Source organism: Notolepis coatsorum (assembly GCF_963971535.1).
Source record: "Notolepis coatsorum genome assembly, chromosome: 6".
In the NCBI taxonomy this organism is placed as follows: Eukaryota; Metazoa; Chordata; class Actinopteri; order Aulopiformes; family Paralepididae; genus Notolepis; species Notolepis coatsorum.
Window position 1 is genome coordinate 163,434,064 of NC_140170.1, and position 14,232 is coordinate 163,448,295.

Sequence of the window (14,232 nt, forward strand, 5' to 3'; positions counted from 1 at the left end):
TACTCAACTAAATGTCTGAGCATTTTAGTCTTAGTCAGTGTTAGTCTCGATTTAGTCTTTTTTGTTTTTGTCTAGATTTAGTCGCAGAAAACTGATGATTTTTGTCTAGTTTTCGCTAATGAAAAAAAGGCATTTTATATTTTTATATTGTAAATAATGCAATTCTATTTATTAAGTATAGTCTAGCCCAAACCCTATGAATGAATGAATGAATGAAAACTTTATTAACAGATTGCAGAATGGGTACAGTGCAGTACAGCTCAATACATACAATTGTTAAGGGGATGCAGACCAGAGAAAGACTTTCGTCTTGTTTCCACCAGGGTCCCCCATTTCCAATTCATCGTAACATATATGACATACATGACATACAGATAGACAGTACTGCTACATCTATACATTTATGACATACCAGATTTGCAATTACAGTACTGTATTTGTGATACAAAAAGAGTCCAGAAAGAAAAGAGTATATACATTAGGCGTAGAAACTGTACATTGGATTGGGTAGGTGGGGGTGGGACTGTACATTGGAGGTGGTTGGGGGGGGGGGGGGGGGGGGGGGGTAGGAGTGGGGGGGGGGGGGGGGTGTTGGCGGGGGTTGTGTTCGGACATTTACAGGGGCCAGTTTCGAGTTGCAGTCTCCCTTAGGTGTTTTTTGAGAGTGTTTTTGAAAGTGGGTAGTGATTCACATTCCTTTACAGCTTTGGGTAGGGCGTTCCACATTGATGTGGCATAATTGCGAAACGTGTTTAGTCCCTTGTTTGAGCCGAATCTGGGTTTAACATGATTTGTGGAGCTCCCTCTGGTGTTGTGATCGTGGTATTCACTGACCTTTGGGAAGTATTTAGTCATGTACATGGGTACCTTGGTCGTGTAGTGTATCTTGTAGACCAGGCCCATTGCAAGTTGCTGTACTCTGTCGTCTACTCTAAGCCATCCTAGGTTGTCAAAGTGGGCAGGGGTGAGGTGGGTTCTAGGAGTAAGGTCAAGCAGTAGTCTGACCAGTTTGTTTTGAGATGTTTGTAATTTTGTTTTTAGCGCCTTTGAGGTGCTTTGGTACCATGAGGTGCAAGCATAGTCGTAGTACCCTTGAATGAGTGCTCCTGCTAGAGTCTTCAGGGTATTCTTGTTTACCAGTGAGGAGATCCGGTACAAGAAACGAGTTCGTTGGTTGACTTTTTTTTATTACATTGGATGCCATTTTGTCACAGGAAAGATTTGCCTCTAGGATGGAACCCAGGTAGGTAATATCTTCTTTCCTTGTGATTCACAATAATTCACAATAAGTTCAGTAGAAGACTAGAAGCCCAATACAATAGTAACCAAACATTAAATGGTCAATAGATTCAGAAATAGTCAGACATGGAATGGAACATATTCTGATTTAAATTGCTTTTTTTTTTTTTAAGCTACAAAGCAACATTAGGATAGTGTAAATACACAGTACACACTGATTGCAATTCTTACTGGGACCTACTGTACAAATTTCACACACGTAACACACACATTCCCTTTTGTCCCTGCTAGAATGAGAACAGGACTGAAACAGAGAGGTATAGAGGCTGCTAGAATGAGAACAGGACTGAAATAGAGGGGTATAGAGGCTGCTAGAATGAGAACAGGACTGAAACAGAGAGGTATAGAGGCTGCTAGAATGAGAACAGGACTGAAACAGAGGGGTATAGAGGCTGCTAGAATGAGAACAGGACTGAAACAGAGATATAGAGGCTGCTAGAATGAGAACAGGATTGAAACAGAGAGATATAGAGGCTGCTAGAATGAGAACAGGACTGAAACAGAGAGGTATAGAGGCTGCTAGAATGAGAACAGGACTGAAACAGAGAGGTATATAGGCTGCTAGAATGAGAACAGGACTGAAACAGAGAGGTATATAGGCTGCTAGAATGAGAACAGGACTGAAACAGAGAGGTATAGAGGCTGCTAGAATGAGAACAGGACTGAAACAGAGAGATATAGAGGCTGCTAGAATGAGAACAGGACTGAAACAGAGAGATATAGAGGCTGCTAGAATGAGAACATGACTGAAACAGAGAGGTATAGAGGCTGCTAGAATGAGAACAGGACTGAAACAGAGAGATATAGAGGCTGCTAGAATGAGAACAGGACTGAAACAGAGAGGTATAGAGGCTGCTAGAATGAGAACAGGACTGAAACAGAGAGGTATATAGGCTGCTAGAATGAGAACAGGACTGAAACAGAAAGGTATAGAGGCTGCTGGAATGAGAACAGGACTGAAACAGAGAGGTATAGAGGCTGCTGGAATGAGAACAGGACTGAAACAGAAAGGTATAGAGGCTGCTAGAATGAGAACAGGACTGAAACAGAGAGGTATATAGGCTGCTAGAATGAGAACAGGACTGAAACAGAAAGGTATAGAGGCTGCTGGAATGAGAACAGGACTGAAACAGAGAGGTATAGAGGCTGCTGGAATGAGAACAGGACTGAAACAGAAAGGTATAGAGGCTGCTAGAATGAGAACAGGACTGGAACAGAGAGGTATAGAGGCTGCTGGAATGAGAACAGGACTGAAACAGAAAGGTATAGAGGCTGCTAGAATGAGAACAGGACTGAAACAGAGAGGTATAGTGGCTGCTAGAATGAGAACAAGACTGAAACAGAGAGGTATAGTGGCTGCTAGAATGAGAACAGGACTAAAACAGGGGTATAGAGGCTGCTAGAATGAGAACAGGACTGAAACAGAGAGGTATAGTGGCTGCTAGAATGAGAACAGGACTGAAACAGAGAGGTATAGAGGCTGCTAGAATGAGAACAGGATTGAAACAGAGATATAGAGGCTGCTAGAATGAGAACAGGACTGAAACAGAGGTATAGAGGCTGCTACTGAAACAGAGAGGTATAGAGGCTGCTAGAATGAGAACAGGACTGAAACAGAGAGGTATAGAGGCTGCTAGAATGAGAACAGGACTGAAACAGAGAGGTATAGAGGCTGCTAGAATGAGAACAGGACTGAAACAGAGAGGTATAGAGGCTGCTAGAATGAGAACAGGACTGAAACAGAGGGGTATAGAGGCTGCTAGAATGAGAACAGGACTGAAACAGAGAGATATAGAGGCTGCTAGAATGAGAACAGGACTGAAACAGAGAGGTATAGAGGCTGCTAGAATGAGAACAGGACTGAAACAGAGAGATATAGAGGCTGCTAGAATGAGAACAGGACTGAAACAGAGAGATATAGAGGCTGCTAGAATGAGAACAGGACTGAAACAGAGAGGTATAGAGGCTGCTAGAATGAGAACAGGACTGAAACAGAGAGGTATAGAGGCTGCTAGAATGAGAACAGGACTGAAACAGAGAGGTATATAGGCTGCTAGAATGAGAACAGGACTGAAACAGAGAGGTATATAGGCTGCTAGAATGAGAACAGGACTGAAACAGAGAGGTATAGAGGCTGCTAGAATGAGAACAGGACTGAAACAGAGAGATATAGAGGCTGCTAGAATGAGAACAGGACTGAAACAGAGAGATATAGAGGCTGCTAGAATGAGAACAGGACTGAAACAGAGAGGTATAGAGGCTGCTAGAATGAGAACAGGACTGAAACAGAGAGGTATAGAGGCTGCTAGAATGAGAACAGGACTGAAACAGAGGGATATAGAGGCTGCTAGAATGAGAACAGGACTGAAACAGAGAGGCTGCTAGAATGAGAACAGGACTGAAACAGAGAGGTATATAGGCTGCTAGAATGAGAACAGGACTGAAACAGAGAGGTATAGAGGCTGCTAGAATGAGAACAGGACTGAAACCGAGAGATATAGAGGCTGCTAGAATGAGAACAGGACTGAAACCGAGAGGTATAGAGGCTGCTAGAATGAGAACAGGACTGCAACAGAGAGGTATATAGGCTGCTAGAATGAGAACAGGACTGAAACAGAGAGGTATAGAGGCTGCTAGAATGAGAACAGGACTGAAACCGAGAGGTATATAGGCTGCTAGAATGAGAACAGGACTGAAACAGAAAGGTATAGAGGCTGCTGGAATGAGAACAGGACTGAAACAGAGAGGTATAGAGGCTGCTGGAATGAGAACAGGACTGAAACAGAAAGGTATAGAGGCTGCTAGAATGAGAACAGGACTGGAACAGAGAGGTATAGAGGCTGCTGGAATGAGAACAGGACTGAAACAGAAAGGTATAGAGGCTGCTAGAATGAGAACAGGACTGAAACAGAGAGGTATAGTGGCTGCTAGAATGAGAACAAGACTGAAACAGAGAGGTATAGTGGCTGCTAGAATGAGAACAGGACTAAAACAGGGGTATAGAGGCTGCTAGAATGAGAACAGGACTGAAACAGAGAGGTATAGTGGCTGCTAGAATGAGAACAGGACTGAAACAGAGAGGTATAGAGGCTGCTAGAATGAGAACAGGATTGAAACAGAGATATAGAGGCTGCTAGAATGAGAACAGGACTGAAACAGAGGTATAGAGGCTGCTACTGAAACAGAGAGGTATAGAGGCTGCTAGAATGAGAACAGGACTGAAACAGAGAGGTATAGAGGCTGCTAGAATGAGAACAGGACTGAAACAGAGAGGTATAGAGGCTGCTAGAATGAGAACAGGACTGAAACAGAGAGGTATAGAGGCTGCTAGAATGAGAACAGGACTGAAACAGAGGGGTATAGAGGCTGCTAGAATGAGAACAGGACTGAAACAGAGAGATATAGAGGCTGCTAGAATGAGAACAGGACTGAAACAGAGAGGTATAGAGGCTGCTAGAATGAGAACAGGACTGAAACAGAGAGATATAGAGGCTGCTAGAATGAGAACAGGACTGAAACAGAGAGATATAGAGGCTGCTAGAATGAGAACAGGACTGAAACAGAGAGGTATAGAGGCTGCTAGAATGAGAACAGGACTGAAACAGAGAGGTATAGAGGCTGCTAGAATGAGAACAGGACTGAAACAGAGAGGTATATAGGCTGCTAGAATGAGAACAGGACTGAAACAGAGAGGTATATAGGCTGCTAGAATGAGAACAGGACTGAAACAGAGAGGTATAGAGGCTGCTAGAATGAGAACAGGACTGAAACAGAGAGATATAGAGGCTGCTAGAATGAGAACAGGACTGAAACAGAGAGATATAGAGGCTGCTAGAATGAGAACAGGACTGAAACAGAGAGGTATAGAGGCTGCTAGAATGAGAACAGGACTGAAACAGAGAGGTATAGAGGCTGCTAGAATGAGAACAGGACTGAAACAGAGGGATATAGAGGCTGCTAGAATGAGAACAGGACTGAAACAGAGAGGCTGCTAGAATGAGAACAGGACTGAAACAGAGAGGTATATAGGCTGCTAGAATGAGAACAGGACTGAAACAGAGAGGTATAGAGGCTGCTAGAATGAGAACAGGACTGAAACCGAGAGATATAGAGGCTGCTAGAATGAGAACAGGACTGAAACCGAGAGGTATAGAGGCTGCTAGAATGAGAACAGGACTGCAACAGAGAGGTATATAGGCTGCTAGAATGAGAACAGGACTGAAACAGAGAGGTATAGAGGCTGCTAGAATGAGAACAGGACTGAAACCGAGAGATATAGAGGCTGCTAGAATGAGAACAGGACTGAAACAGAGAGGTATAGATGCTGCTAGAATGAGAACAGGGCTGAAACAGAGAGATATAGAGGCTGCTAGAATGAGAACAGGACTGAAACAGAGAGGTATAGAGGCTGCTAGAATGAGAACAGGACTGAAACAGATAGATATAGAGGCTGCTAGAATGAGAACAGGACTGAAACAGAGAGATATAGAGGCTGCTAGAATGAGAACAGGACTGAAACAGAGAGGTATAGAGGCTGCTAGAATGAGAACAGGACTGAAACAGAGAGATATAGAGGCTGCTAGAATGAGAACAGGACTGAAACAGAGAGGTATAGAGGCTGCTAGAATGAGAACAGGACTGAAACAGAGAGGTATAGAGGCTGCTAGAATGAGAACAGGACTGAAACAGAGAGATATAGAGGCTGCTAGAATGAGAACAGGACTGAAACAGAGAGGTATAGAGGCTGCTAGAATGAGAACAGGACTGAAACAGAGAGATATAGAGGCTGCTAGAATGAGAACAGGACTGAAACAGAGAGGTATAGAGGCTGCTAGAATGAGAACAGGACTGAAACAGAGAGGTATAGAGGCTGCTAGAATGAGAACAGGACTGAAACAGAGGGATATAGAGGCTGCTAGAATGAGAACAGGACTGAAACAGAGAGGCTGCTAGAATGAGAACAGGACTGAAACAGAGAGGTATATAGGCTGCTAGAATGAGAACAGGACTGAAACAGAGAGGTATAGAGGCTGCTAGAATGAGAACAGGACTGAAACCGAGAGATATAGAGGCTGCTAGAATGAGAACAGGACTGAAACCGAGAGGTATAGAGGCTGCTAGAATGAGAACAGGACTGCAACAGAGAGGTATAGAGGCTGCTAGAATGAGAACAGGACTGAAACAGAGAGGTATATAGGCTGCTAGAATGAGAACAGGACTGAAACCGAGAGGTATAGAGGCTGCTAGAATGAGAACAGGACTGCAACAGAGAGGTATATAGGCTGCTAGAATGAGAACAGGACTGAAACAGAGAGGTATAGAGGCTGCTAGAATGAGAACAGGACTGAAACCGAGAGATATAGAGGCTGCTAGAATGAGAACAGGACTGAAACAGAGAGGTATAGATGCTGCTAGAATGAGAACAGGGCTGAAACAGAGAGATATAGAGGCTGCTAGAATGAGAACAGGACTGAAACAGAGAGGTATAGAGGCTGCTAGAATGAGAACAGGACTGAAACAGATAGATATAGAGGCTGCTAGAATGAGAACAGGACTGAAACAGAGAGATATAGAGGCTGCTAGAATGAGAACAGGACTGAAACAGAGAGGTATAGAGGCTGCTAGAATGAGAACAGGACTGAAACAGAGAGATATAGAGGCTGCTAGAATGAGAACAGGACTGAAACAGAGAGGTATAGAGGCTGCTAGAATGAGAACAGGACTGAAACAGAGAGGTATAGAGGCTGCTAGAATGAGAACAGGACTGAAACAGAGAGATATAGAGGCTGCTAGAATGAGAACAGGACTGAAACAGAGAGGTATAGAGGCTGCTAGAATGAGAACAGGACTGAAACAGAGAGATATAGAGGCTGCTAGAATGAGAACAGGACTGAAACAGAGAGGTATAGAGGCTGCTAGAATGAGAACAGGACTGAAACAGAGAGGTATAGAGGCTGCTAGAATGAGAACAGGACTGAAACAGAGGGATATAGAGGCTGCTAGAATGAGAACAGGACTGAAACAGAGAGGCTGCTAGAATGAGAACAGGACTGAAACAGAGAGGTATATAGGCTGCTAGAATGAGAACAGGACTGAAACAGAGAGGTATAGAGGCTGCTAGAATGAGAACAGGACTGAAACCGAGAGATATAGAGGCTGCTAGAATGAGAACAGGACTGAAACCGAGAGGTATAGAGGCTGCTAGAATGAGAACAGGACTGCAACAGAGAGGTATATAGGCTGCTAGAATGAGAACAGGACTGAAACAGAGAGGTATAGAGGCTGCTAGAATGAGAACAGGACTGAAACCGAGAGATATAGAGGCTGCTAGAATGAGAACAGGACTGAAACAGAGAGGTATAGATGCTGCTAGAATGAGAACAGGGCTGAAACAGAGAGATATAGAGGCTGCTAGAATGAGAACAGGACTGAAACAGAGAGGTATAGAGGCTGCTAGAATGAGAACAGGACTGAAACAGATAGATATAGAGGCTGCTAGAATGAGAACAGGACTGAAACAGAGAGATATAGAGGCTGCTAGAATGAGAACAGGACTGAAACAGAGAGGTATAGAGGCTGCTAGAATGAGAACAGGACTGAAACAGAGAGATATAGAGGCTGCTAGAATGAGAACAGGACTGAAACAGAGAGGTATAGAGGCTGCTAGAATGAGAACAGGACTGAAACAGAGAGGTATAGAGGCTGCTAGAATGAGAACAGGACTGCAACAGAGAGGTATAGAGGCTGCTAGAATGAGAACAGGACTGAAACAGAGAGGTATAGAGGCTGCTAGAATGAGAACAGGACTGAAACAGAGATATAGAGGCTGCTAGAATGAGAACAGGACTGAAACAGAGAGGTATAGAGGCTGCTAGAATGAGAACAGGACTGAAACAGAGAGGTATAGAGGCTGCTAGAATGAGAACAGGACTGAAACAGAGAGGTATAGAAGCTGCTAGAATGAGAACAGGACTGAAACAGAGATGTATAGAGGCTGCTAGAATGAGAACATGACTGAAACAGAGAGGTATAGAGGCTGCTAGAATGAGAACAGGACTGAAACAGAAAGGTATAGAGGCTGCTAGGATGAGAACAGGACTGAAACAGAGATATAGAGGCTGCTAGAATGAGAACAGGACTGAAACAGAGATATACAGGCTGCTAGAATGAGAACAGGACTGAAACAGAGAGGTATAGAGGCTGCTAGAATGAGAACAGGACTGAAACAGAGAGATATAGAGGCTGCTAGAATGAGAACAGGACTGAAACAGAGAGGTATGAGGCTGCTATAATGAGAACAGGACTGAAACAGACAGGTATAGAGGCTGCTAGAATGAGAACAGGGCTGAAACAGAGAGGTATAGAGGCTGCTAGAATGAGAACAGGACTGAAACAGAGGTATAGAGGCTGCTAGAATGAGAACAGGACTGAAACAGAGAGGTATAGAGGCAGCTAGAATGAGAACAGGACTAAACAGAGGTATAGAGGCTGCTAGAATGAGAACAGGACTGAAACAGAGAGATATAGAGGCTGCTAGAATGAGAACATGACTGAAGCAGAGGTATAGAGGCTGCTAGAATGAGAACAGGACTGAAACAGAGAGGTATAGAGGCAGCTAGAATGAGAACAGGACTAAACAGAGGTATAGAGGCTGCTAGAATGAGAATATTACTGTGATGATTATCATTTTCCAGTATATACTAAGACTGTCAATATTAACGCATTGATTTCTGTCTCCCATTGTCTCCCCAGGTGCTATGGATAACATTCAACCACTAGATGTCGCACTAGAGCACCAGCATAATATCGTTTATCCAATCAGGCACATTCCACGTGGGGGAAACGGGAAGTCGGGAGGGGATACGTGGATGCAAAATGTAAACAACAAGATTCTTTTTGGACCTGCAAACATTTTTTAAATGATAAATTCCTGAATCAACATTTCTTTGGTGAAAAAAGCAATACCTTTTTAAAGAGCTCTGTGGATGTATATATATATATATATATATATTTATTTTTATATATTTATTTATAGCACCTTTAAGTCTCGAAAGTCTTGGGTGACTAAATCCCTGACAACCAATGAATCGACTGATCAAGTTATAAGGAGCAGCACTAACACACACACAGACACGCACACACACACACGCGCGTGCGCGCACGCACGCACACATACACACACACACACACTGTACGACAGTCTCACCTCGGACCAGGGCGAGTACTCCCAGCCCCCTGGGTTACAGTCTCCATGGCAGCCCTCCTTGTCGTCAGGTTTCCTCATGACGCTGCAGTAACGGTCGTCCACCTTCTGGGTCTTGCCGTCCGTGCGGCTGATCTTGGCACAGTAGATCTCCAGGGTCCTGTAGCCCAGGCCACACTGGGCTGTGCACTCACTCTTACGAGCCACGTGCCACCTGGGTCAAGGGTCAAGGGTGAGGGCAGAGGTGAAGCGTCACAATGAATGATGAGGATGAGATAATATTTATATATAATATTTATTTGACTGTTTTGTTTGCAAAATATCTACGCGACTAACCTCCTTGGCTACTGTTACTATGACTAACAGACTTTCAACATGAACTCTGCTACTATCTGCTTCAGTTCATTATAACAACAAATGAACAGAGCATTGCCATCCAGACGCTCAGGATAGCGAGTGTCAGTATTAGTTATTTAAAGACACCTTTTAATCAGTATTACTTCCCTAACAACACCTTTTAATCAGGATAACTTCCATAACAACACATTTTAATCAGGATAACTTCCATAACAACACATTTTAATCAGTATTACTTCCATAACAATACCTTTTAATCAGTATTACTTCCATAACAACACATTTTAATCAGTATTACTTCCATAACAACACATTTTAATCAGGATAACTTCCATAACAACACATTTTAATCAGTATTACTTCCATAACAACACCATTTAATCAGGAGAACTTCCATAACAACACATTTTAATCAGTATTACTTCCATAACAACACCTTTTAATCAGGATAACTTCCATAACAACACATTTTAATCAGTATTACTTCCCTATCAATCAGTATTATTTCCCTAACAATCAGTATTACTTCCCTAACAACACATTTGAATAATTTCCCCTTAATTGTACTTCTTCTTACTTTAATTTTACTTTTTACGTTCCATCAATCATTGCTCGATGCTCCTTCTTTGTCAGGGAGAACATCTTTATAGTGTTGGAATACTGATGTCAGAGGACGTAGCGCCAACTAATCGGCATGGTGGATTACTAGGGCTGACCCCTATTAGTCGAATAGGTGACTAATCGATCAAAAGCTGCAGCACCCAAGTTTCAGCACTGTTTGAACATTGTTACTCAGCTGAAAGAGTTGTACCCTTCCTGCTGACTTGTCGTACAGAACTTGTAAGTCGCTTTGGATAAAAGCGTCAGCTAAATGACCAAATGTAAATGTAAATGTAAATTTCACCCATCTAATGAACACACTAGACTAGACAAATATCAAGATGTATCCATCAGTGGATCAATTGCATGCTTTTGCAGAGGTCAAGAAGCCTTCCGTCGACTCCTTCAGACATTAAGCACCCCCCACAGCCCAAATGGAATGATAAAAAAATAATAATAATAAATAAATAATTAATAATTTTTTTTTCATAGTCGACTAATAGTCGACTATTATCGGCTCATTTCGGCCAATCAAAGTCGACTATCCAAATCCTTAGTCGGGGACAGCCCTATGGATTACCACGTCAATCATTATTTAGCAAATGATCCGTTGATGAATGCTTCAGTGAACGACGGCAGATGAATGAACAGAGAGAACAGAGAGTGGACCGACCTGAGTTCACACTCTGTGTTGCAGGGCTCAGTGATGGTGGCCGGTCTGGCTGCATGATGGCACCTCTGGTCAGACACCACCACCCGGTCCGACTCTCTGTTGCACAGGAGCTTCCTCTTGCGCTCTCCTACAGGGTCACAATAAGACAATGTATGAGATGTTACAAGACTCTAGTCCACATGTACATACAAAGAAATAAAAATAAAATCACAAAGAAATTTATAAAAAAAAGATCCTCACAACGATGCAACATCGCTCACATGAAATGACTCGATGACCTGAAACACGATTCTTCACCATTTTTTTGTGACTAGGAGGCTGCAGGGAGCCCTCCGTGGTCCTGATTGCAGAGAAAATACAAAATCTTCAAACATATTCGTATACGTGTGGTGGACGGGGCCATTAGTCACGATGTCAGCATTTTCCATAAGGTCTGGTTCCACCCGTCCACATTAATAACACACCATGTTTCTGAAGATCTCCACCCCGTGCAGCGGTTTTCAAAAAGGTCAGTTTTCGGTCGGCTGGGTAGTGTAGTGGTCTAAGAACTGGCCTACCGCCGCAGAGACCCGGGTTCAATTCCCAGCAGCGGTTCACGGATGGGAAAGCCGGTGGGGGTTATGAATCTGGTAGTCTACACACCCTCCCCAGACCGACGGTAGGGCAGCATCTGGTAGTCTACACACCCTCCCCAGACCGACGGTAGGGCAGCATCTGGTAGTCTACACCCTCCCCAGACCAACAGTAATAATAATAATAATAACTTTATTTGTATAGCACCCTCTACACCCTCCCCAGACCAACAGTAGGGCAGCACAACGACCATTGGCATAACGATTGAGTTGGGGGATGAGAGAAAAGGCAAAAAAAAAGTTACCTAAAATGCAGTTTGCATTGAGGACGAAAATGCCAAACGGCAGAGAAAAAGCTACGGTTTCAGAAATACCTGTGTACGTGTGGACTAGGGCTCAGACTCGGACACAAATCTGTCTCACAATATTATCAAACATAACTTTTTCACCAATCACATTCTGTGACTTTTCCAGGACTATATTTTTCTGATTTGAATGTCTTTGGTTTGTCATCGGCGAGCTACAACTATGACTCAGAACGTATTATGACAGGACATTTATTACGTGGGTTATTATACTCCTTGAAATGTAACTCGATCTACCAGAAGCCTCGCTCGATGATGTCGATAAGCCCAGCTTGATTCACTTTCAATGACATTTTTGGATACATATAATTTTTCCATAATCTTTCCAGGAAAACGTAATTTTCTAATTCCATTACTCTGACAAAGTTTCCCATGACCGCCAAAAGCATCAGCGCTGCCGCTCGAGAATCCCCATCCCGTTCAAGAATTCGAGTCGAGACTTTGAGAGGAGACTTATCAACAACACACAAGCTCGAGTTTCGCAACTTCATCCTCCAGTAAAGTTTCACCTGCGTTATTTATGACCTGACCTCGACACCTGATAAGATACCACAGTTGGTTATCTGAGTCCACAGCAGCAGCTTTCCCAGGTTTAAATCATCAAAAGATTGTGTTGGATACCAATGTGTGTGTGTGTGTGTGTGTGTGTGTGTGTGTGTGTGTGTGTGTGTGTGTGTGTGTGCGTGCGTGCGTGCGTGCGTGCGTGCGTGCGTGCGTGTGTGTGTGTGCCTGCTTCTTGCCTTTGCGTCTACAGACACCTCTGGTTTAAATCATCATGTACAATGTGGGGGATTTCAGCCTCACGTAGTTCTTGGAAATGGATCGTCTAATCATACCTCGTGTGTTCTCATGTTTTTACAGCCCAGCGCTACGAGGCTTAGCGCGCCCCGGCAGAGTCTCTGTTTACCCTCCTACACGTTGTTGAAACCCTTGAAAAGCTCCTCTGTTTCTCTTGGGAAAACCATCGGTAGCGTGGAAGATCGTAAAACGTGGTTCTCTCTCTCCACTCTTGGCGAGTCGTCGCCTACGATGAGGTTTTCAAGTTTACCTGCCACCCCGGTCTCCAGACACGCCCACGCTTTCCCCAACGCTGTTCTCCGTCGTGACCAGACGAGAATCAACCGCCCTCCCGCTGGGACAGAGTGCACCGCGGTGTCCAAACCCACTGACGTCTGGCACAGACTTGTCAGGTCTGGTCAGGTGATCTGCTTAGTCCCAGGACCGTTTCACCCTACTCCACCTCTCACTCTACTCCACCTCTCACTCTACTCCACCTCTCACTCTACTCCACCTCTCACTCTACTCCACCTCTCACTCTACTCCACCTCTCACTCTACTCCACCTCTCTTCCTACTCCACCTCTCACTCTACTCCACCTCTCTTCCTACTCCACCTCTCTTCCTACTCCACCTCTCTTCCTACTCCACCTCTCACTCTACTCCACCTCTCTTCCTACTCCACCTCTCACTCTACTCCACCTCTCACTCTACTCCACCTCTCTTCCTACTCCACCTCTCACTCTACTCCACCTCTCTTCCTACTCCACCTCTCACTCTACTCCACCTCTCACTCTACTCCACCTCTCACTCTACTCCACCTCTCTTCCTACTCCACCTCTCACTCTACTCCACCTCTCACTCTACTCCACCTCTCACTCTACTCCACCTCTCTTCCTACTCCACCTCTCACTCTACTCCACCTCTCTTCCTACTCCACCTCTCACTCTACTCCACCTCTCTTCCTACTCCACCTCTCACTCTACTCCACCTCTCACTCTACTCCACCTCTCTTCCTACTCCACCTCTCACTCTACTCCACCTCTCTTCCTACTCCACCTCTCACTCTACTCCACCTCTCACTCTACTCCACCTCTCACTCTACTCCACCTCTCTTCCTACTCCACCTCTCTTCCTACTCCACCTCTCTTCCTACTCCACCTCTCACTCTACTCCACCTCTCTCTCTACTCCACCTGTCACTCTACTCCACCTCTCACTTTACTCCACCTCTCACTCTACTCCACCTCTCTCTCTACTCCACCTGTCACTCTACTCCACCTCTCACTCTACTCCACCTCTCTTCCTACTCCACCTCTCACTCTACTCCACCTCTCACTCGACTCCACCTCTCACTCTACTCCACCTCTCACTCTACTCCACCTCTC

General features: G+C 44.4%; 1 protein-coding gene across 1 annotated transcript in view; it reads right to left on the bottom strand.

Moving 5' to 3' along the window:
* Positions 1-14,232, bottom strand: part of adamts9 (ADAM metallopeptidase with thrombospondin type 1 motif, 9) — a 110,068-nt gene that overhangs the window by 46,231 nt on the left and 49,605 nt on the right. Inside the window, 2 exon segments of the mRNA XM_084315798.1 lie at positions 9,506-9,716; positions 11,133-11,259. Of these exon segments, the coding sequence (XP_084171924.1) occupies positions 9,506-9,716; positions 11,133-11,259 (338 nt within the window).